Source organism: Vombatus ursinus, unplaced genomic scaffold (genome assembly GCF_900497805.2).
Source record: "Vombatus ursinus unplaced genomic scaffold, bare-nosed wombat genome assembly UNPS02014818.1, whole genome shotgun sequence".
NCBI classification, from domain to species: Eukaryota; Metazoa; Chordata; class Mammalia; order Diprotodontia; family Vombatidae; genus Vombatus; species Vombatus ursinus.
In genome coordinates, this window is record NW_020954596.1 from 48,000,835 (window position 1) to 48,024,736 (window position 23,902).

The 23,902-nt window shown below is 35.4% G+C and overlaps 1 protein-coding gene across 3 annotated transcripts in view; it reads right to left on the reverse strand.

The window, feature by feature from the left end:
* The window catches only part of TMEM156 (transmembrane protein 156), a 50,109-nt gene extending 41,623 nt beyond the window's left edge, over positions 1–8,486 (reverse strand). For all 3 annotated transcript variants that reach the window (XR_003566806.1, XM_027836163.1, XM_027836164.1), the window contains exon 1: positions 8,357–8,486. Coding sequence is in view for 2 of the 3 variants with exons in the window: in XM_027836163.1 (XP_027691964.1) it covers positions 8,357–8,456 (100 nt within the window). In the remaining variant the exon portion in view is untranslated. The remainder of the gene's footprint in view (positions 1–8,356) is intronic.
* Positions 8,487–23,902: the final 15,416 nt, after the last annotated feature.

Sequence of the window (23,902 nt, forward strand, 5' to 3'; positions counted from 1 at the left end):
TGATTAAGGAGGATGACAGAGATTTCTAATGCCATTGTTCCTGTCTTCTAACCCAATAAATAATAAACTAGACTTTCTAAAGCCGATAATACATTCTTTATTTTTAACTATTAGATTACCTTATGACAATTTAAGAATATTAGGTTTTACTCATTCAATTAGAAAAGAAATACACATAGGATGCTTCCCTCTCAATGCAATTATTCATCTCCAAGGATAATGCCATATTCTCATCTCCATAAATTGGGATTTGTGCATTTAATGCCTATTAGTATTTCTGGCAACTAAGCACCTAAATCCTCCCTCACTGAGATGACAATATCCCATAAATACAAATTGGGCTGCAATTTGTCAGTATTCTTCTGAGTGTTTCTTAGAATATAGTGGGCTACCCAAATGAAGGACATCAAGTTAAATGAACAAAGAGATACTATTTGACAACTGTCCAAATCAATCATTTTCACTTTCAATTAAAAACAGTTTTCCATTGCCTCATCTTGGCGCAGAGGTGACCCGGGGTTCTTGAAAGTCAGCAGAGTGCAGGCCTTGGCTGGATCTAATGTTCAAGGAAGGCTTAAAGTATAGTCCTAGTACTAGACTGTCTACTTTCTTAAGACCAGCCTAGGAAGGTACATAGACACTCCTCACCAGTAGACTAGCCACTTTGTGATGTATTCATGGCCCTGGCAGCCCATGAAACAAACAAAAAATATATAAATTCATCCTCAGCCTTGTGCAGTTAGTTCTCTTTAGAGAAAACTGCTGCAGTGATGGTGCCAGAGTGGGGAAAAGACTGAGAAGGCTAAGGCTAAGAATCACGCATTCCCAGACTATCTATAAACATAGTAACTATTGGTGTTCTGTATAATGTATTTTATGATTAGATATTAGATGTTCTCCTTCAAAATAAGCCAGTATATTTCCTGTTTTCATACCCTAATGATATGTGCTATGTCAGTCAATCAATAAACATTTATTAAGGGATTAATATGTGTCAAGCATTATCGCAGTATGTTTATTGTTTGCTGACCTTAAAAAGCATTTGATTCAGTAAAGCAAAACTTGCCAACAAGGTGCTTCTTATGCACGTGTCAGGAACCATACAAGATTCCTTGAAAATAAGAATTATGTTGTTTAAAAAGTGAGAAAGTTCAATTCTGACTGAGGCATCAAATGGTATATTAGAGAGAATTGAGAAGGTTCACTATGACTAGTACTATCAGTGACAATTTTTGACTACTGCTGTTAGGGAAATTTTTTGAGACAACTTTTATCTTTATGGACATTTATTGCATAAGGCAGTAATTTGGCAATTAGAGCCAGAACTGTCCAAATTATATAGTAACTCCACTATTTAGTTACTGACTTTCACAGGTGTTGATTTGAATGCATTTCCACTTGGCCACAAATGCACTGTGCTAATCAAGTGGGGCTCTTGCAAGTTATGACTCATTCAGACCACACCTGGTCAGCCTAGAAAATAATTAGCAATGGGCTCCAAAACAAGTCTTCATTCCAAATCCAATGGCAAGAGCTCAAACTTGTGTCTTCATATTTTCATTTTCTGTCTCTCCAATAGGTGAAACCTCCCAGGGTAGCACTATGTGAAAAAGAAAGCAACAAACCATGTAGAGTGGATGACAAATGCATTGATGCCATAAACCAGATTGGAAGCCTAGGAGTCCTGAGGGGAGAGAGGTTTATAAACAGAACATAAAGGAAAAGCAGTTTAAATGTATGCCAACAGACTGATATTGGGAAATTTCTAACTTGATGTGCCAGTATTTGAAAGGCAAGTAGGGGGCATGCAGAAGGGAAATGTATATACTGTTTAAAAAAAAGGGAAATAAAGTATTTTAGGAACCATAAAACTCCTTAAAGAGAGAAAGAATTTGCAGGGCTAGTGTTGAGAGAATTATATATGGGTAAGGAAACAACCAAATGTTTTAGGAAAAAAGTCCTATAGGAGTTGGATTTCATCCAACAGACATTTTCAAGAAGCCATAGGTTTGTGATGAGACTTCTAGGTCCAAAAATATTCGTAGATAGAGATGAGGTTCTTTCAAAAAGCTGTGCTTTCTTTCCCCTTTTGCACACATGAATTTTTAGGTTCTACTCATCATTTTGCAAAGGCAGGAAATATGACAAGGTATCAAACATAGTATAGTGGTGTTTTAAAGTAGGCAGTTTTTCCTCCCCAGCTGGGCCCTCCAAATCACATTTTGGGCATTCCTCTATAGCTACAGTGAAGCAGTTATTTAAAAAAAATTATCACAAGCAATAGTTGGCTCTGCCACCCTCTGGGTGAGAGGAGATGGCCTAGCACTCTTTGGCAAGATTGTTTTTTGTTTCTTTGTTTTGTAACACGTGTTTAGAAATATCCTCTGTCACATAATGCAATGATCTTAAAGCATAGCTAGTTGGGAAGCACAAAAAAAGGGTTCTTATAGCAAGGTTAATCCCCTTTTTTGGCATTATCTGAGACTTTTATTTTCTAACTTTTTATACAATACTCAATTTAAAAATATTATCCTACATCAGTTAATTCAACTAGTTATAAGATACCAGAAGCTCAAACATTATTGGGTGTATTAATAACAATAATAGCCAGCATGTAAAGGTAGTTTTAAGGTTTACAAAGCGTATTACAAATATTATCTCATTTTATCCTCATGGTAACCCTGGCAGGTAGTTGTTACTATTATCTTCATTTTACAGGTGAGGAAAGTGAAACAAACAGGATTAAGCAACTTACTTAGGGCAATATGAATAGTAATTGAATTGTAATTGCCTGAGATTTGAACTCAAGCTTTCCAGACCCCAGGACCAGAGTTCTATCCACCATGCCACCTAATAATTCAATTAGGACTGATAAATAAAATAACGAGACTAAAACTATTAGTGAGAAAGGGAGGATAGCTCTTCTGTGAGAGGTTCAGAAAATCATTAAGACCATTAAATACATTCTGTTGCCTAAACTTTTTAATTAATTATCATTACAGCCAACATATTCCCTACAGGATATAGATAATTAGATGTTAAGAAGTATAACAAATCAGTACTCAAATGTAAAAGGATTTATCATTTGTGAATAGTCTGAGGCCTTTGTTACTGTTTTCTTCCATTTCACTGATTGTTAAAGTTCCATTTTCACTAAAGGGTGTGAAATGGGACAAGTAATGGAAGCTAACAAGCCCAGCTCAATATTTCAATTTTGCTCTTAAAGGTTCATAAAGAAACTGAAATAAATGGACAAAACTTGTTCTGGAGTACTGTCTATGTTATCACTTATCAATGCTATTCATGAACTGGATGTGTAACTTTTGCCTCTGGTTTGTGAACTTTAATGAAATACAGACACGCGTTTAAGAGAACATTTTCTTCAAAACTGAACAAACAGCTTCTTCTACCATTAAGAGGACCTATAAGCAGATCAGCTGGTATAGGGAGATGGGCATCATTCAAACACTGACAGTTATCTTTTGGAGCTAAAAGCAAAAATCCAATGAGAATAAGAATGCTTTGAAAAGCAGAATTGGCCACATGGAAAAAGACACACAAAAATTTACTAAAGAAAATAACTCCTTAAAAAATAGAATTGGCCAAATGGAAAAGGAGATACAAAAGCTCACTGAAGAAAATAATACCTCAAAAATTAGAATTGAGCAAGTGGAAGTTAATGACTTTATGAAGCATCAATAAACAATAAAACAAAATCAAAAGAATGAAAAAATAGAAGACAATGTGAAATATCTCATTGGAAAAACAACTGACCTGGAAAATAAACTGAAGAGAGATAACATAAGAATTATTGGACTATATGAAAGCCATGATAAAAAAAAAAGCCTAGACATTATCTTTCAAAAACTTATCAAGGAAAACTTTCTTGATATTCTAGAACCAGAGGGTAAAATGTAAACTGAAAAAATCTACCAATCACCTCCTGAAAAAGACCCCCAAATGAAAACTCCCAGAAATATTATAGCCAAATTCCAGAACTCCCAGATCAAGGGAAAAAATGTTGCAAACAGCCAGAAAGAAACAATTCAAATATCATGAAGCCACAGTCAGGATAACACAAGATTTAGTAGCTTCTATGTTAAAGGAACACAGGTCTTAGAATATGATATTCTGAAGGGCAAAGGAGCTAGGATTACAACCAACAATCACTTATCCTGCAAAACTGAATATAATCCTTCAGAGGAAAAATGGACATTCAATGAGATAGATGACTTTCAAGCACTCCTAATTGGAAAAAAAGCAGAGCTGAATACAAAATTTGACTTTCAAATACAAGACTCAAAAGAAGCACAAAAAGGTAAACAGGAAAGAGAAATCATAAAGGACTCAATAAAGTTGAACCATTTACATTCCTATGTGGGAAGATGATATTTATAACTCCTAAGGACTTTCTCATTGTTAGGGCAGTTAGAAGGAATATATATAGGCAAAAGGCACAGGTGTGGGTTGAATATGACAGGATGATAGCTTAAAAAAATAAAATTACAGGGTGAGAAAGAAGAAGAAAAGAAGGGAGAGGTAGAATGGTGTAACCTATCTCACATAAAAGAGGCAAGAGAGAGCTTTTACCATGCAGGGAAAGATGGGAGAGGTGTGGGGAATGCTTGGACCTTACTCTCATCAGAATTGGCTCAAAGAGAATAATGTATACAATCAATTGTGTATAGAAAACTATCTTACCCTACAGGAAAGTAGGAGGGGAAGGGCATAAGATAAGATGTGGAGGATGCTGATAAAAGGGAGGGTGGATTGAGAGAGGTGGTAGTCAGAAGCAAAACATTTTTGAGGAGGGACAGGGTGAAAGGAGAGTGAGAATAGGATAAATGGGGGGGAATGAGATAGAAGGAAATACAATTAGCAATCATAACTGTGAAAAAATTTTTGTAGCAAGTTTCTCTCATAAAGGCCTCATTTTTTAAATACATAGGGAAATGAATCAAATTTATAAAAAATGAGTTATTCCCCAATTGGTAAATGATTAAAAGGTATGAAGTAAATTTTCAGATGAAGTAGTCAAAGTTATCTATAGTCATATGAAAAAAAAATTTTCTAAATCACCATTGATTGGAGAAATACAAATTAAAACAATTCTGAGGTACTACCTCCCACTTGTTAGATTGGCTAATAGGACAGAAAAGGGAAATGACAAATGTTAGAGGGGATGTGGGAAAATTGAGACACTAATGCACTGGTGGTGGAATTGGGAACTGATTCAACCACTCTGCAGAGCAATTTGGAATGAGACCCAAAAGCTTATAAAAACCATGTATAACCTTTGACCTAGAAATACCATTACTAGGTCTGTATCCCAAAAGAGATTAAAAAAAGAAAAAGGACCTACATGTACAAGAATATTAATAGCAGCTCTTTTCTGTTGGCAAAGAATTGAAAATTGAGGGGATGCTCATCAATTGGGGAATGACTGAACAAGTTGTGGTATATGATTGTGATGAAACACTATCGTGCTAAAAGAAATGATGAGCAAGATGCTCTCAGAAAAACTTGGAAAGACATGAACTGATGCAAAGTGAAATGAGTAGAACCGGGAGAATTTTGTACACAGTAACAGCAATATTGTAAGATAATCAATAGTGAATGACTTAGCTATTCTCAACAATACAATGATCCAAAACAACTCTGAAGGACTTATGATGAAAAATGCTATCCATCCCCAAAGAAAGAAATGATAGAGTCTGAATACAGATCGAAGTATACTTTTTTAACTTTCTTTATTTTGTGGTAATTTTTTTGGCCTATGTTTTCTTTTACAACATGACTAATATGAAAATGTTTTGCATGACTACATGTGTAAAACCTGTATCAAATAGCTTGCCTTCTTAAAGAAGAGGGTGAGGAAGGAGGGAGAAATTTTGAAACTCAAAATTTTAAAAACAAATGTTGAAAACTGTTTTTACATGTAGTTGGAGAAAAATAAAATGCTAAATAAAAAATTTTTAAATAGTGAAACTTTATGAAAAACAAAATTGTACTGTGTTATCACATATTACACAATAATTTCCATGATATGTCATTTTACTATAACCTAGTATTTTCGGGTTAGTGGTTTGGGGAGTAAGAAAAATGTTTAACATAGAAGCTCATTAGAAGTTAAAGTGCATGTACTATAGTACATGCTTATATAGTATATAGTATGTATACTTATATAGTATAATACTTCAGGGTACAAATATGGTTGGAAATTAAATTCTTCATCTTGGCTTTTCTATGTCACAAAGAATGCTTTGTCAAAATTGATTTTTATCAAGTATCCCACTTAACACCTGTCCCATGTAGAAATAAAAAATATACAGCCCAAGCAAAGAGAAAAGTTGTTCATTTATTTAGAAAATGGATAACTAAATCCACATATTATGCCAAAGTATGGATGACTAGCCAAAATAGCAACATAATTACATGTTCAATTCAATTCACCAAGCATTTATTTATCAACTACTATGTGCCAGACATTGTGCTGTGGGCTAAGAATACAAAGATTAAAACAAAACAGTGCCTGTCCTCAAGGAGCTTACATTCACATGACACTAATTTTTTTGAACCATTCTTGTCACTGACTCAGAGAAAAATCTAACCAAAATATTATGCCAAACCTACAAAGAGTTAATTAATTTCTTTTAGGCCTATTCTCCTGAATCCAAAACATTCCATATACATTATATATTGTAAATGTATATTCCATATACATTCCATATACATTAGAGCTAGAGGGATGTCCATGAGATTTCCACAGACCTAGAGGCACTACTTTGGGTGAGGACCTGGATTTAAATCGTTGTTTTGATATTTAATGTGTGATACTCAATAAGTACTTAAACTTTCTCAACACTAACTAAATAGAGAATTGGATCTGTAATCAGGGAGACCTGGATTCAAACCTTACCTCTAACACTTATCACCTATGTGACTATTAGCAAGTCATTTAAAATATGAGCCTCAGTTTCCTCATCTATAAAGTGCAAACAATAATACTGCAGTACCCACCTCACAAGAGTGTTGTCAGGCCCAAATTAGATAATGGATGGACAATGTTTTGCACACTTTAAATAATTGTATAAATGTCAGTTACTATTATTTGTAAAATGTACTAGATACTCATTTGTTTTTAAATTCTAAAGTCTATGATTTACGAATACTATCATGCCCTAATCTTCATGTGTTAAGTCAATTTGTTCATATTTTACCACCCTGCTCACAATATTTCACAACTGAAATAAGTCATACATCTTTTCATTATGCATATTATATAATATCATATATTTTAGTAGTCTTCTAGTAATATTAAAATGCATACTTTGTTCAATCTCATACTCTGTCAACACAACTGCAAATAATCCAATGGAAACTGAAAGATGAATTTATTCACATAGGGTGATATATAGAAAAGCATCTCAATCTCATCTCTTATTTGGTGACTTTGGAAATATGCAGACATATCTGAAAACATTACAGTGTATGTTTGGAATTTATTTCCACTTTCAGTGGGCATTAATCAAATGTATTCAGGTAACAAAGAAGCACTCTTTCTCAAAGTCCTATTTTGCAATAAATGTTAAGAAATTACTAATCTTCAGAGAATCTCTTTTTTTGCTAACACATAAAAATCTTATCTATTGATTTGATCTCAATCTAGGACCTTTTTAACTATCATAATATTGCAACTCTCTTTTGTATCCAGATTTTTTATTTGTTCTGTTTCTCTTTCATGTTAAAAATTATTTAAGCCAAACGTATATTATCTTAGTAGCATTTCCAAAATACATAATGTCACTTTTCTCAAAAATCTAAAACAATAGATTACTTACGTATGATTTGCATAGTGGGTATCTAATAAATGTATGTTTAACTCAATGACAACAGTGCTGTATGCAGCATTTTATTGTGGAGATGGAAAGTTCAAAAACATTTTCCATCCAATAAATGTCTTTATATAAAATATCATAATCCAATAACACAAAACTAGCTTTTAACAGACAAAATAAGCAGGAAATGATTTCTATGAATTTTCTTTCAAAAACTAGAAATTTTATTTTAAACTTTCTTTTTTAATTTTCATATATATCATCGAATACATAATTCATCCATAATATTAAGGTTACTGGGCTATATTGCTAACATTTATATAATACTTAAAGTTTGCAAAGCACTTTATGTCTATTACCTTATTTGAAAATATATCAATTGTAACCATGTCATTTTGTTAGAGCATGTCAGGCATAACCATTTTTTATAAGCAGCATGAGTACAAAAAAAAAAAAGACTTTTTGCCATTATATGGCATCAGGAAAAGGGAGGTCATTTATTACAATTGATTACTCACCTTTGGATGTCTTGAAATATTCTGGCAAAATTAAAATGAACATGATCATTATTACCACTAATAACTTGAGGAGAGCTGGTTTTGTCATATTCAAGCACATGGCATGAAATAACTCAGATCTAGTGCAGTGGTGGTGTGTTTCTTCCTGGTTTAAGTTTCATTTTTGTGGTATATTACGTTAATGTAAGTTACTTCAGACTTCCTTTTCGAGGTAAGACTGTTTTTTATTGCAAAGAAGCTCTGAAGAGAGATTCATTTTTCTGGGTAGCTTTTTCATTAAGAAAACTATCCTCTAATAAGCACTTTCAAAACTTCTTCTAAATGTGAAATTTAAATAAATACATAGCCAAGGGGTTGTTCCTGTCTTGTTTTGTAGATGTTTGCTCATGTTTATCAATTTGTGCAGAGAAATATAATTCCATTCTCTAGTTGCCAAAGAGAAAGTAACTCATGCCTGAAAATATCCCAGGAAGCATGATCCAGGAAATAGTATGTTCAGAAGCCAGTAAACAGTGTGGTACTTCACTATAAAGGAAAACTCAAGAGGCAAGCAGAATTTTAGTGCTATTTTGCCAAAGTATATATGGGAGCAGTAGGATTAGGAAAAGATACCATTAGGATTCCATTATTCCCGAATGCTGTAGTTATCATCACATAGTCCACATTTTCTGTTCCATTTCAAGATAGATCTTTCATTATGACAACCACAGTGAAATCACATACATACTTCATGGAATATAAATGATAATACAGGGAAAATGTACGGTGAATAATGCATAAGTAAAAACAAATATATTGACTTAGGAAATACATATCATATAGTACTTCATATTATTTTAGTGTAGAGATTTTGTTTCTTTGGGGGATTTGATTTTCTTTTTTTTTGATTACTGGCTAAAAGGTAGCAGCATCTTTTTTCCTCTCTGCCCATGTAGATGGATAGGGCAGCTAGGTGACACAGTGGATAGAGTGCCAGGCCTAGAGTCAAGAAGACTCATTTTCCTGAGTTCAAATCTGGCCTCAGACACTTAGTAGTTGTATGATCCTGGGAACATCACTTAACCCAATTTACCTCAGTTTCCTCATTTGCAAAATGACCTGGAGGAGGAAATGGCAAACCATTCCAGTATCTTTGCCAAGAAAACCCTAAATGGGGTCATGAAGAATCAGACACGACTGAAAAATGATTGAACAACTACAGCCCATGTAGGTTGATCGAGGAGAAAAGGTTTCTTCTACTGGAGTGAAGCATATGGACCGGGAGATGGCAGCAGTTTTGTTTGGGAAATGAAGAGTTACGAGACTAAGGGCCCAGGATCAGTGAGAGAGGGAGGCAATGTGGTATAATGAAAGGACTACTAGACCTGGAGTTAGGGAAGACTGTCTCAAATCATGCCTCTCACCCTTATTAGTTGTGTGACCATGGGTAAGTTGCTCAGTCTCTCTGCACCTCAGTTTACTCATCTATAAAATGGAGGGAAACAAACCCAATCTATAATACCTAATGGGGTAGTTCTGAGAAACAAATGAGAGATATCCAAAGCACTTTACAATCCTCAAAAAGCTACATAAAGTCAGCTATTAACATTATTATTGGAGGTGTTGGGGTTAAAGGAGAAAGAGAGCTGTGGGAATCTTTCACTGCAGTGATAGTAAGGCTACTGGGGGCCTTGGACAAATTAGAGGCAAGGCCCAGCAGCAAGTGCTGGAGAAAGGATTACCCTTAGCTCACAAACATCTGAACCTTCTATGAAATTCTTTCCCAATAACATGGCAGTGATGTCACTATCAGAGCTCGGGGAGGGGGCCTAGAACACAAACAGAGTCAGGTAACTACCTTCACATTGGCTGCTAGCATATTTAAATCCTCACTGTAGCATTAACAAAAGCACGTAAATTAATGTCCTCTTGTTTTAAAGAGACTAATTATACACTTGACCCCTAGGTAGGGGTTCTTAACCTGGGTTCTATGAACTTGGTTTTTAAAAAAATAATTATAACTATACATCAATTGTTTTCTTTTGTTATCCTAAATATTTTACTTTATGCATTTAAAAACAATGTTCTGAGAAGGAATTAAAATAGCTTCACCACCCTACAAAAGGATCCATGATACAGAAGTTAAGAACCCCTACCCCAGAGGAATGAGTCTTATATTAAATCCTAAACTTCCCATATTGTCATGCATGTTTTATCAATGCACAGTTAACTCTTGGCCTTTAATCATGTGAAATAAAAACAGTCCCATAATTATAGACACTGGAATTTATTAGTTACTTGTTTTTTGTTAAGCTGTTTTAAGAACTTCAAACATTGCTAAAGTTCCTAGTTCCAGTTCTCCAGGGTCTTTAATTTTATTAATTCATCCAGGGTTCACCAGGTCCAACTAAACTGACTCACACTAACTAAAGTCACAAGCTTCTAATTTGTAAAACATGAAGTCAATCTTTTTCCTCTCCCTTTCTTTCCATCTTCTAGCTAGTACTAAAACTTGGCTCCCTACTGACAACACAGCCTCCTTGGCCACCCGGATACTAGATACATCTTCACTCATTAGTTGAGGTGGGGGATCTAGAACATTCTTTGCTCCCCATTGCCACTTCCAGGTTCTCTCCCTACCACCATCACTCAGCAACCTTTCCTCTTTTGAGGTTCATGCTGTTTATTTCTACTACCTAATCAAAATCCTTATAGCTGTTATTTACAGATCTCCAGGTCTTCAACAAGATTGATATCTGGTTCACAACTTTTCTCTCCTCTCCAACTCCTGCCCTCCTACAAAGAGACTTCAATATACATATTGACTCTCTCTCAAAAACCTTAACCACTCAGTTCCTCAACCTATTCATTTCCCCTGGCCTACTCCTTTGCTCCCCCTGACACACACAGAGATGCTCCTATCTATTAGCCCCACTCCTTCTCAGTCCCCTTTGCTAGCTCCTTATCTAGATCACTCTCTCTAACCCTAGGTGTTCCACAGAGTTCTATTCTGGGTCCTCTTCTCTTCTGCCTCTATACTACTTCTAGTGATCTCATCAGCTCCCATGGATATAATTACCGTCTCTGTGCTGATGATTCTTAAATCTACATGTCCTACCCTAAATTCTCTGTTAAATCTCCAATTTTGCATCTCCAATTCCCTTTTATACATCTTAAACCAGATGTTGGGCCTCTTAAACTCAACATACTCAAAATCAAACTCATTTATCTTCCCCCCCCCAAAAAAATCCTCACCCACTCCTAAATTCTCTGTTACTGTAGAAGGCAACATCATCTTAGCAGTCCCTTAGGTTTGAAATTAAGTGACATCCTTACCTCTTCACCATTTCTTACTTTCCATACCCAATTTATTGCCAAGGCCATTTCACCTTGACAACATCTCTCAAACATACCCCCATCTTTCCCGACACTGCCACCACTCCGGTGCAGGCTTTGATCACCCCATGCTTGGACTATTTCAATAGTCTTCTGGTGAGTCTGCCAAGCTGAAGTCTCTTCTCACTCCAATCCATCTTCCATTCAGCCACCAAAGTGATTTTCTTAAAGTTCAGGTCTGACCATGTCATCTCCCTACTCAACACATTCCAGAGGCTCCTTATTGCTTCCAGGATGAAACACAAAATCCTCTCTTTGGTGTTCAAAACTGTTTATAGCATAACTCTTTCATACTTTACCAGTTTTCTCATACCTTAATCCCTTCTGTGTACTCTTTGATCCAGTGACAGTGGCCTTTTGACCATTCCACAAACAAGACACTTCATCTCTCAGCTCCAAGCATTTTCTCTGGCTATTCTCCATGCTTGGAGTGATCTCTTTCCTTGTCTCTGCCTACTAATCTTCCTAGCTTCCTTCAAGTGCCAACTAAAATTTCATTTTCTATAGGAAGTCTTTCCCAATCCCTCTTATTTTAATGCTTTCCTTCTTTTATTCCTGTTTATCCTGTATATAGCTTGTTTGTACATTTTTTTTGTTTGTTGTCTCCCCTGTCAGATTGTGAGCTCCTTGAGGGCAGGGACTGTTTTTTTGTCTCTTTTTCTATCCTCTGCGCTTAGCATAGTGCCTGGTGTATAGTAAGCATTTAATAGATTTTGATTGACTGAAGAGGAAGTTCTAAAGGGAGCAAATTTCTTTGGGGAAATGAAGTAATTGGACTAAATAATCTCAGAATTCCTTTTCAGCAGAAAAGTCTAGGATTTTGTGATTCTGTAGGCTGATTCTCCTTGTCCTGTCCCTCATTTAATGTCACAAAGAAGAGTATACTACCTTGCCTTTTCTATTTCTTTTCTCTTCATCTTTGTTACTAGCCACTTCTAGGAATTTCTTCTCCAATACTATCCCTACACCACTGTTGAATCATATGATTTCTTGGATTTGGGTCACCAGTAGGAGTCTAAGTCATATGTATGCATCTTTTCCCACTGTTCAAAAATTATTTATTAAGCTTTAACCCTGCAATAGCATTGTACTAGTTGTTATAGAAAGACATAAAAGAAATGTTATTGTTGCAATTCAGGAGCTTATAATCTAGCTAAGAAAAGACATATACATTACATAATTGAATGTTATGGTCTTAGGAGTTGCAACCTTTCCCATCTAAGTAACAATCAAAAGTAATATATTACTATGTCATAACTACCCAAATGAATGTTACAGGTGATAGGTATTAAAAAGAAAGGATAGCCCCTGTAGGTTTCATTGATTGCGGAAGACTTCATGAAAGAGGTAGATGTTGAGCAGAGTTGTAAAGGAAGAGTTGAGTTAGCATAGACTGCAGGGTAATGAACATTATAGTTGAGGAGAAAACAAAAACAATGGTTATGGGAAAGTCAGGAGATTAGCATGTTCAGAGTACAAAGAGGAGAGAGATTAGCCTCATTAAAGTAGAAGATTCATGTTTGGCATTGGTGAGAGAAAAGATCAACTAGAAAGAGAGGGACCAAATTATAGAAAGTTTTAAATGTCAATTTGGCAAGTTTGGACTTTTAACCAGTACATAATTGGAAACCATTGTAGATTTTGCTTGTTTGTTTTGGAGGCAATGGGGGTTATGTGACTTCACCAGGGTCACATAGCTAGTGAATGTTTGAGGCCAGATTTGAACTCCGGTCCTCCTAACTCCAGGGCCAGTGCTCTATCCACTGAATCACCTCATTGTAAATTTTTTAAAGAAGGGGAATATCGTGATGATAGTGGTCTTTTAGAACACCTGGTAGCAATGTGTGATGGATAATTAGATACTGAGGAAGGGGAAACTATAAGAAGGAAGGTCAGTTGGAAGACTGTTGCAGTATTATAGGCATGAGTGGCATGTGATGGCATTGGGGATACAGAGAGATGTATTGAAAGTAAATTTGAAGAAAAAGTAGACAGTTCTTCTGACTGATAGAACATAGAAAATGATGGAGAAGGAAAAAATCAAAGATATAAACTTTAGTGACTGAGGGAACTGATGGTTAGGGAAGTGATTTGGGAAGAATGATGATAGGTTCAGTTTTAGACACAGTAAATTTAAGTTGATGTCACATCTGATAAGTTATAGGAATGGAACTTGGACGAAGTGTCCATCAAGATTATAGATGTATCTTTGACACATCAACGTATAGGTGATGCTGAACTCACCCTGTCTCATGGTTTCAGCTAAAGAAAAGAATGTAGAATAAGAAGGTCAGAGGACCCAAGGACAGAGTGTTTGGGAGATTTTCAGTTAAGAGGTAGGAGGAGAAAGAAGATATGGAAAAGGAAAAACAAGGGATATAAGAGGAAAATCAAAAAATCTCAACATCATGGAAATCAAAGGGAGAGGAAAATTTGTAAGTTCTATATAATGATGTTTGCAGTGAGTTAAAGTATGAATATAAATGAGATGATATTTGTAATTTACCAAAGTATAAATTATATTAACTGAAACTTATTTTGTGGATTCTCTAACAAGTGGATTATTTAGTTTTAGATACTAAATTAGGATGAGACAATTGACACTTTGTCCTAGGGCACAGAAATATAAAAGATGCAAATACATAAAATAACATTTTAAACTATGAAATTTAATTTGTTATATTTACATGTTGACGGTACATATACTCTAGCAGCTTGAAACAACTAAACCTAGTATCTAGTTAGAAAGCTACCAGATGGCATGTACATTGTCAATACCACTCATTTGTGAGCCACTCTCATAGCCAATTCCCCCTCCCACTCAACTGAATTTGTCTTAATTACATCTAGTATTATTTTCTTATCATGAATTACAAAGCTGATTCGAAGGATTCATGTGGTGTTGATTTTCCTCCAGCCCTCCAAATTGCTAGTTGTGGCCCTGATTTAAGTGCAGACTAATGCCAACTTGAAAATTACTGTTCTGTGCTCTTTGCAGCTTCACATTTCAGTTAGTTTAAAGAACTTTTTTCATTGTCCGAAGATGATTATAACAAGAAATATTATATTTAATGAACATTAAGTATACATGCACCAGTACTTTAATTATGACTGTTGGGGTTTAAAAGCAAGTAATCTATTAACATGAAGTGATCTGGGGTCAAATCTCAATTCTTTCACTTTCTATATACTTACTATATTAACTATACAATGATTTAGCTTGGGCAAATCACAACCTTTCAGCCTCTGCTCCCTCATCTGCAAAATGAGAACAAAAATATTCATGTTTCATAAAACTAAAATTGTTTGGAAAGCACTGTGTAGACTCTAAAAAGCTAAACAAATGCCGACTACTATTACCCTGAGGGGCTATTTCTATATGCTACATATTTGGTGGCAGAACTCTGCAAAACTATTTGGCCTGAATTTTCTGTTGAATCAATCATTTTCAGCATGTCTTCACTATTGCATGATTGGAATGACCAATATTTCTTTTCTGATTGCATCACTACACAGTCAGACCACAGCAAAGAGGTTCAGCTGAATGTTATGGCCAGAAGGTTTTGGGAACTGTTAAGGAATAGTTCTGGCTAGATACAATCGTAATGATCTTGTAGGAACAGAAACACATACATAAGCTCAAAATTCAAGGGTCCAGATCCATCCAAAAGAGATTGTAAGAGAAAGAAGAGTTAATATACACCCCCAGAGCAAGGAAAGTTTGAGGTTACAAACATGACTCTAATGTTCACTAGGTATGTGACCTGGGGTAATCATTTAACCTGTTTCCTCATATGTAAAATGGGAATAATCCCTTTAGTATATACCTCACAAATTTGTTGTTATTTTTCAGTCTGACTCTTCATGACCCTATTTGGGGTTTTCTTGGCAAAGATATTGGAGTGGTTTGCCATTTGCATCTCCAGCTCATTTTACAGATGAGGAAACTGAAACAAACAAGGTTAAGTGACTTGCCCAGGGTTACATAGTCACTAAGTGTCTGAGGCTAGATTTGAATTCAGGAACATGAGTTTTTCTGACTTCAGGACCAGCACTCTATCCATTGTGTCATCTATCTGCCCAACCCACAAGTTATCAGATCCAATAATATATGTAAAGCACTCTGAAAACTTTAAAGTTCTTTCTATTTTATAACTGTCAGATTATTATTATTATCATTATCAACAACAAAATAATAATAACACTTTACTTTCCAAGAATGCTCAGTTAATGACTAGAAGAAGGAAGAAGGGAAAGCAAAGAAGAAATCAGAGAGGTAAGAGAAGAATTGTAGATGCCAAGCCCTCCAGACTTCCATGATAGTTCAAGTTTAAACACCAAACAAGAAATCACTGAAATGTTAAGAAGTATGGACAAAGTCAGGGTTCTTCCAAGTTTTAGTTATAATGCCCTAGGAAACCACTTACATTAACCATTCATTTAACTGTCAATGTTTACAAACGTGGAAATGTTAAGGAAATGTAATCTTTTGGAACTAAAGTCATGAATCATTTACTTGAAAGCCTAGCAGAAAGAATGGAAATGATGTTCAAATTAAGTGCAATGTTAAAGGGGGTAATTTAACTAGTCTATCATACATTGGTCCTAAAATTAATGGAAAACATTCTCCTTTATGTTTTTCACAAAAATAACTACCTAGTACAAATTAAAATTTGATTATTGATTTCTGTTTAGTGCTTCAGATTAAATTTTTAATGCCCACCAATGTATAATGAACCTGCCGAGAATTTTTCATTATATTTTAACTAGTAACCTGGTTCTCATTAATATTAATGTGATTCATAGTCACAAGCTTTTTTTGTGATAGAAAAAAATAAACAACTGTCCTACACCCAGAGATGTGCTAGAGCAAAGTCAAAGTATCTAAGAGTCAACTGCTAAATCTTCAGTATGAACATTTCACCTCAGAAATCAGAAAATGCTACAAATCAGAGTTTGATTTATTGTTTTGTTGATTGTCTAGATTTAAGAAAGCAACATGAGAATACTAATAATGCAGACTAAACCTTTACTGGAACACTCCCGCTAAAACCCACGATACCCATATTATATATCAAGTCAAAAAGTCAACATAGTAAGTACTTATTATGTGCCTAGCACTGTGCCAGGAATACAAATCCAATTAATAAGAAAGTCCCGGCCCTCAAGAAGTTAAATTCTAATGGGAAAAGATAATATTATATATAAAAAGGAGCTGACAAGCAGAGTCAGGGAGAAGGTAAGGGAGAACTGGAGGAAATGGCCAGAAAGTTCTGAATGAAGCCAGGAGTGGAGTAAAGGAATGAATACAGGGCAACCTGGGCAGTTGCTCAAAACTGAAGTTCCCAGAGGAATTCACTAATTCAGATGATGGGGCCGCAGGAGCATAAAGATCTCCTAGAGTGAGAAAACTGCCTGAGTATGGAGAAGTCCAGAGAGTCAAGAGTTGAGCCAGTACGGAAAAGAAAAAAGAAGTGAGTTAGCTGGCCTTGGTACTTCCTCAAAATGGAGGTTCTTGGAGGATCTCACCAATCAGAGAACTCTAGACACGAGTCATACTTAAGTCTTTACTTGGAGCCTTCCATGTTTTGTTTTGTTTTTTAGAGTAGGGACAAAGTTCGAGAACTTGATTTTCTTTGGGGTCAGTCACAACCCCCCCCCCCACAAGATTGAGGGATCTGGTTAAGCCTAGTTCACTTCAGAAGCCCCTGAAGGATGACCTATATAGTCTGATTTGACCTCTAGGTGGCACTACATCTAAAACTGCTCAAGAAATCTTGGTAGGCAGTAATGGGAAGAGCATCAACTTGGGAGTCGCGGCATCATTGTTATAGCGCTGTAAGGGGGCCCAGAGGCCATCTACTCCAATCATCTCACCTTAAAGAAGAGGAAGAAAAGGCTCAGGGGAAGTCCTATGGGCAGTAAGCATCAAAGGCAGTATTTTTAACACGCTGTCTGACTCCAGAGGTAATGCTCTTTCTAACATAACATTAGGATCTGTGTTCTAGTTTTGACTGGTGAGTCTCATCACTCATCTGGGCCCGTTTCCTCATTGGTAAAATGAAGGTATTGGACTAGATGCCAGCTAGTCCTGATTAAAACCTCTACTTTAAATCCTATGATGGAGTGTTAAACGTCTAAGAAAATATTAGCAACATATTCATTCATACTATTATATAAAGTCATTTTCCTCTAGCTACAAATTTATAGTTTAGCCATGACAATGTCAACATTTTATAAGGAGTTTTTTTTTAATCTAGTTTGCTAGTTTTTAATGAATTTTCAGGTTTTATCCTAAGGATGTATAAGGCCCAAATCTTCAGTAATTTTTACTTCAATAGATTGATTTCTATATTTGATGAAGTATCCATTAAAATTAATGGGAATTTTGAGTATGGGTCAATTGTCTCATGTTTTATTAATCTAGGTTTAAATCAAGTGACATTTTATGGTTTCTAATATTGCTTCTGTGATGGTTGAAATAAGTCACATACTCTTTTGGGGGGAATAAAGAATTTCTATCCATCAGAAACCATAAAGTTCTAGATCCAATATTTTAATCAGTATTTTGCTTGAATTATATTGAAGACATTTGATTTTGCTGTATTTATGACTAATAGGGAGACTATTTCATGGTGTTTTTATTGTTTTACAAGCCCATTATTTTAAAAAAATCCAATAAGAACTACAAATAATGGAGAGTAAAAAAAAAAAAAGAAAAAAACTAAAAATATCTTATCAAATTTTTACATGCAAATTTGTCTCTCATTGCTTTCCATATGAAACAATTTATAGTTTTATATAAGTTTAGGATCTAAATGTGGTATGGCTATAATGTGATGAGGTAACTTTTTTGTGATTTGTAGAAGTTAATCATTGCATTACCTTGCCCCTAATAAATCTTGATCATCTGACAATTCACATTTTAACATGTAAAGACCATGTTATCAGACATTCAATTTATTGTGATGTGTAATTTATCCATCTAAAATTCAGTTGAACAAATATTTATTAAGTGCCAACCAAGAATAAGGGCTTGGTTTCACTTTCCTCCTCATCACCTACTTGCCAGCCGCCCTACTACCAACATCAGACAACATGCCCTGAAGGTCGTAACCTTTCAACTCTAATACTCTCATCCTGGGTCTTCACTATCCTGATTGGCAAATGCCTCACATGGTTCACTATATCTAGACCAGTTCCAGCCATGATTAACTTTAGTTCATACCACTACTAGAATATTTCTGCATGCGTTCCCAACCACTCTCCTACTTTTCAGTTCTGGAATCATAATCAAATTAATACTGCTGTTGCTATAGCTCCACTCATTATCCCTGCAACTTTCCAAACTAAAATACTTCTCACCAGACAACACTCTCTTAAATGTGTTGTCTCCCCCATTAGAATGTTAGTTCCCTGAAGACAGGGACTTTTTCATTTTTGTATTTATATTTTCAGCTTAGTACAATGTTTAGCACATAGTAAGTGCTTAATAAATGCTTTTTTTTATTCATTCCATTCAATAAACATTATAATATGTCATTATATGCAAGGCACTGAAGATACTAAGACAAAAAATTAAAAACAGATTCTGCTCTCAGAGTTTACATGATTAAGGGGGTGGAGACAAGGACAAATATATATTCTACTAAGTAGGTGATGGATTATTTTGTCTTAGGAAAACCTGGGAAGTAGGTGATTTTTATTTGGTACTCTCCCTAGGTACCTGACATTCTTTCTCTTAGGAATCCCCCCTGGTTTAGTGTAAAGAATCAGTAGACCTGGGTTCTAGTCTTGGCTCTGTCCGTCATTAGATGTGTCACCTTGAAAAAGTCACTTAGTCATTCTGGGCATCTGTGAAAGAAGGGGATTAGACTGTATGATTTCTAATGTACCTTTCAGCTATATGATTCTATTGATGCATCTGTTGCTTTTTGCTGTTGGGATGCATAACTGGTCTAAAATTATTCTACTGAAGTTTAACCAAAGATTTTGGTCATGCTTAAGTGAATCACCTTTTTTATTCCCCCATCCCCACCCTACCCTCTAAAGCCTAAAGGGTTATAGAAAAAGTTCCTCCTATGATATAGTCTGTCCCTGGATTTCTCTAGACCAGGAAGTCACTACTCTAATTTGTATGTGGAATGATATCTTTGTGTGATACTGTTCTAGTATTCCAACATTCCCAGAGAGAAAAGTTTGAAAAAAAGACAATTCCTGAATAACTGTAAAAATTGCACTGGGAAATGAATGAAATAATCTTTCTTATTGGTTGAATTTGAAAAAGTGATAGTGAAGCTCTTTTATGACACCCAGGTTTATTATTCTCTTCCAGAACCCACCAAACCTATTAGTGTCATATACTTTAGTTTGCAAATAAATATAGATAGGTAAATAAATGGATAAATAAACAAACAAGCAAAAATCTAGGATCATTTGTAGTATCACCTTAAAATGAGTGTTTATTATCTCTATAACCTTAGTTAAGTCACTTTATTTCATTGGACTCATTTCCACATTTTTTTTTTTGGCAATTGGGGTTAAGTGACTTGCCCAGGGTCACACAGCTAGTAATTGTCAAGTGTTTGGTCTGAGGCCACATTTGAACTCAGGTCCTCCTGACTTCAGAGCTGGTGGTCTATCCACTGCATCATTTCCACATTTCTTACATGAAAGAGTTTGAACCAGATAACTTCTAAAGTTTCCTTCTAATTACACCTCCTTTAAGTGTCTCCCTATTCTTCTCAAATAATTCTGCCATCCATCCTCCTTCTGTTCAGTCAAATACTATTAGAGAATACAAAAGCAAAATGGCAGTCAAATAGTTCTACCTTTGTTAATATTGTTCTGTCTACTCCAAGTAATGTTCCTACCCATTCTTGGATTTTCCTCTTATCCTCTACAGAGATTTTTTTTAAAAAGCCCTTTTTGTTATCTCTAACCTTTCTCTCCTGACTTAACTCATTCTAAGCTTTAGTGCTCCTGACATTGTTTTCACAGGACTATGTCACTCATTTGTTTATTTTCAGTCACCTTTCCTTGTTTCCATCTTCTAGGCATGTCTTTAAATTCAAGATGGTCAATTTGTTCCCTGTGTATCTACACACAACTCTTTAATTAGCACCCCCTTTCCCTCCTCATTGTGATTATTTACACCATCAGAATTTCATTCTTGAGAATTTCTCATACCTATTTAGGTGATTTCTCCTAAAGAATTTTAATCTGTGAGATTTGTAGAATAGTGGTAGAATATTGGACTTGGAGTCAAAAAAAAAAAACTTGCGTCAAATCACTTTACATCTCTGAGTCTCTGTTTTCTCATCTATAAAATGGGGGAAATGCTTAGCTATCTATGACATGAGACTGTTGTGAGAAGTACTTAGTAAACTGAGCAAACTAAGGTGAGATATTTTCAGGGCTATGCTGGAGACATAATGAGACAGATAACAATAACCAAATTTTCAATATATTTACACCTCAGAAATTGGCAAATGCTACAAAACAGGACTTGATTTATTGTTTGTTGGTGGTACAGACTTAGAAAGTGATGGAAAATATAATAATATGGATTAAACTTAAAGTGTGTCACAGTTACATTTTTTCAGAGAACCAGTTGTTAAATATTTATCAGCAAACCCCCTGGATATTTTCATTAGTGGAAAATAACATAAACCTAATTATTTCTTAAGCTATCTGCTCAGGAATGGTTGACTTTGGCCATATAATGATACCTCAATTAACAAATCCTTTGGGAACAGTTTCTTTTCACAAAGTCTTCTGGTTAAAATGGACATTTTAAGGAAGTGACGGACCAAGGGCAGTAGAAATGAAAAGGAGAAGTAAGTAGTGTTATGATTTCTGACAGGCAGGAGCCAAAGCCTGAATATAGTTGATGGAGACTAAACCTTTGGTTACTCAGGCTCCTGGAAATTGGACAGTTATCACCAGTATGACTTTCGAATCCATCCTGAGAGATGGGAATATATTGACATCTGTTAAGAGGCCTAGGGATCCATAATTCTCCTTACCTATGAATAACAAAATGTCTAACAATTAAATTGACTTTGGAATGCATCCTTCTAAAAATAGAGGTATCATCTAACAAACATGTTAAGGTAATTATCACATTTGCTGATGAATTTATAAATTTAATTGAGAGTTAAGTTAAACTGATCAGTCAAAGAGCCCCAAAGTACTTTATAAGGATACCACCATCCTCCCAGTCTTCCAGGCTCAAAAGCTAGATGTCACCCTCCATTCTTTGTCCTATCTTCCATATCTAATCTGTTGTCAAATCCTGTCAATTTTACCTTTGTAACACCTCTTTTATATACCCCCTTTTCTTCTCTGACACTGCCACCATCCTGGTGCAGGACCTGATCCCCTCATATCTGAACTATTACAATAACTTTTAGTTGATTTCTTGCCACAATTTTATCCCCATTTCAGTCCCTTCTCCACTGAACTGTCAAATTAGTCTTCCTGAAAGTGAAGATTTGGATGTGTCACTCTCTAGGAACCCTCCTCCCATTCAATAAATGGCTCCCCACCAACTTTATATATAAATTTTACATATAATATACAATAAATATAAATATAAACAAATATAAAATCCAGCATTTAAATTCCTTTACAACCTGGCTCCCTTCTACCTTTCTAGTCTTCTTACTCCTTATTTCCCTCTCCCCCAAGTGGAGAAGGGAAAGAAGAAGGAAGGGACTAAGAATTTATTAAGTACCTGTTATGTGCCAGGCATTGTGCTATGGACTTTGCAAATATTATCTAATTTGATCCTCCAAAAAACTCTGTGAGGTAGGTGCTATTATTATCTCTATTTTACAGTTGAGGAAACTGAAAGTACTCTGTGATCCAGTGACACTGGCCTCTTTGCTGTTCCTCAAGCAAAACACTCTGTCCCTCAACTCAGGACATTTTCCCTGGCTGTCCCCCATGCCTGAAATGCCCTTCTTCCTAATCACTGCCTCATAGCTTCCTTGGCATCCTTCAAGTCTGAGCTAAAATTCTACTTTCTTCAAGAAGCTTTTTCTGATGCCATTTAATGCTAGTGCTTTCCCTCTATTGATTATCTTAAATTTATCCTGTATGTCTGTTTGTTCGTTTGTTTGCATCTTGTCAAATTACCATCATCTCGTCGAGGGCAGGGACTGTCTTTTGCCTTTCTTTGTATCCCCAGAATTTAGCATAGTGCCTGATACATAAGTAGGCATTTCATAAATGCTTATTGACTGACTAAAAATCTGCTGTCAAAGAAAAGTGACTGTCAAGTTTGGACATAGTTGAAACACAGAATCTGGGTAGTAGCACTTCCTGATTTTTCTTATCGAGGTGGAAGATTCAATGCTAGATTAAACTTTCTACTCCAGATATGTTTTTTTTGTCACCTTGGTGTTGTTTAGACCATGGTTTTTTGTTTTAGCACGTGTATCATGAGTGATACCTCCTATTGACCCAGTGCCTTTCCATTTCAGGTCAGCTGCTTGTTGCTCAGCCAAGAATCATTCCCACTACATGCAAATGTGGCTAGCAAACACATTGTGCTAAGTTTAGCCACAGTATAGACCATAATTTAAATAGGGAGGGAGGGGTGTTCATTTTTTAAAACTTAATAAAATGGACAAAAACAGAAGAATAATTAGGAAATCTTTCAGTTCACGTCCTCTTCATAAGAAGTCACAAACCGTCAGTAAAGTGCTGATATAATTTTTAATTTGCCAGAGTCTTATCATTTATCTTCTGAATCATAAGAAAGGGTCAGATATTGGACAGGTTTTGCCTGTTAGGCTATAAATTGAGGAGCAGTATTTTCAATCAAAGGAAAACAAAAATTAGTGATAATTCAACTCTCCTTGTTTTAAAATCAACTAAAGCTCAAATCAATTCAACAAAAATCTATTTAGGACTGACTATGAGTGAGGAACAAAGATATTAGGATAATGAATAACTAATTTATATGTAGTTTATATAGGCTCAGGGCTCCCTCTTTCAACTCCCAACTCAACTTGCACTGGCAAATTAGGTCTCCAGAGTTCAGCTACATCTCTCCCTTAGAATTGTAGGGGTAACTCTGAAGGATTGACATGATTCTTCTGTTATTGGCTTGAGTTGACATATTCCTCTCAATATCAATTACCCAATTAATATCTTCTCAAT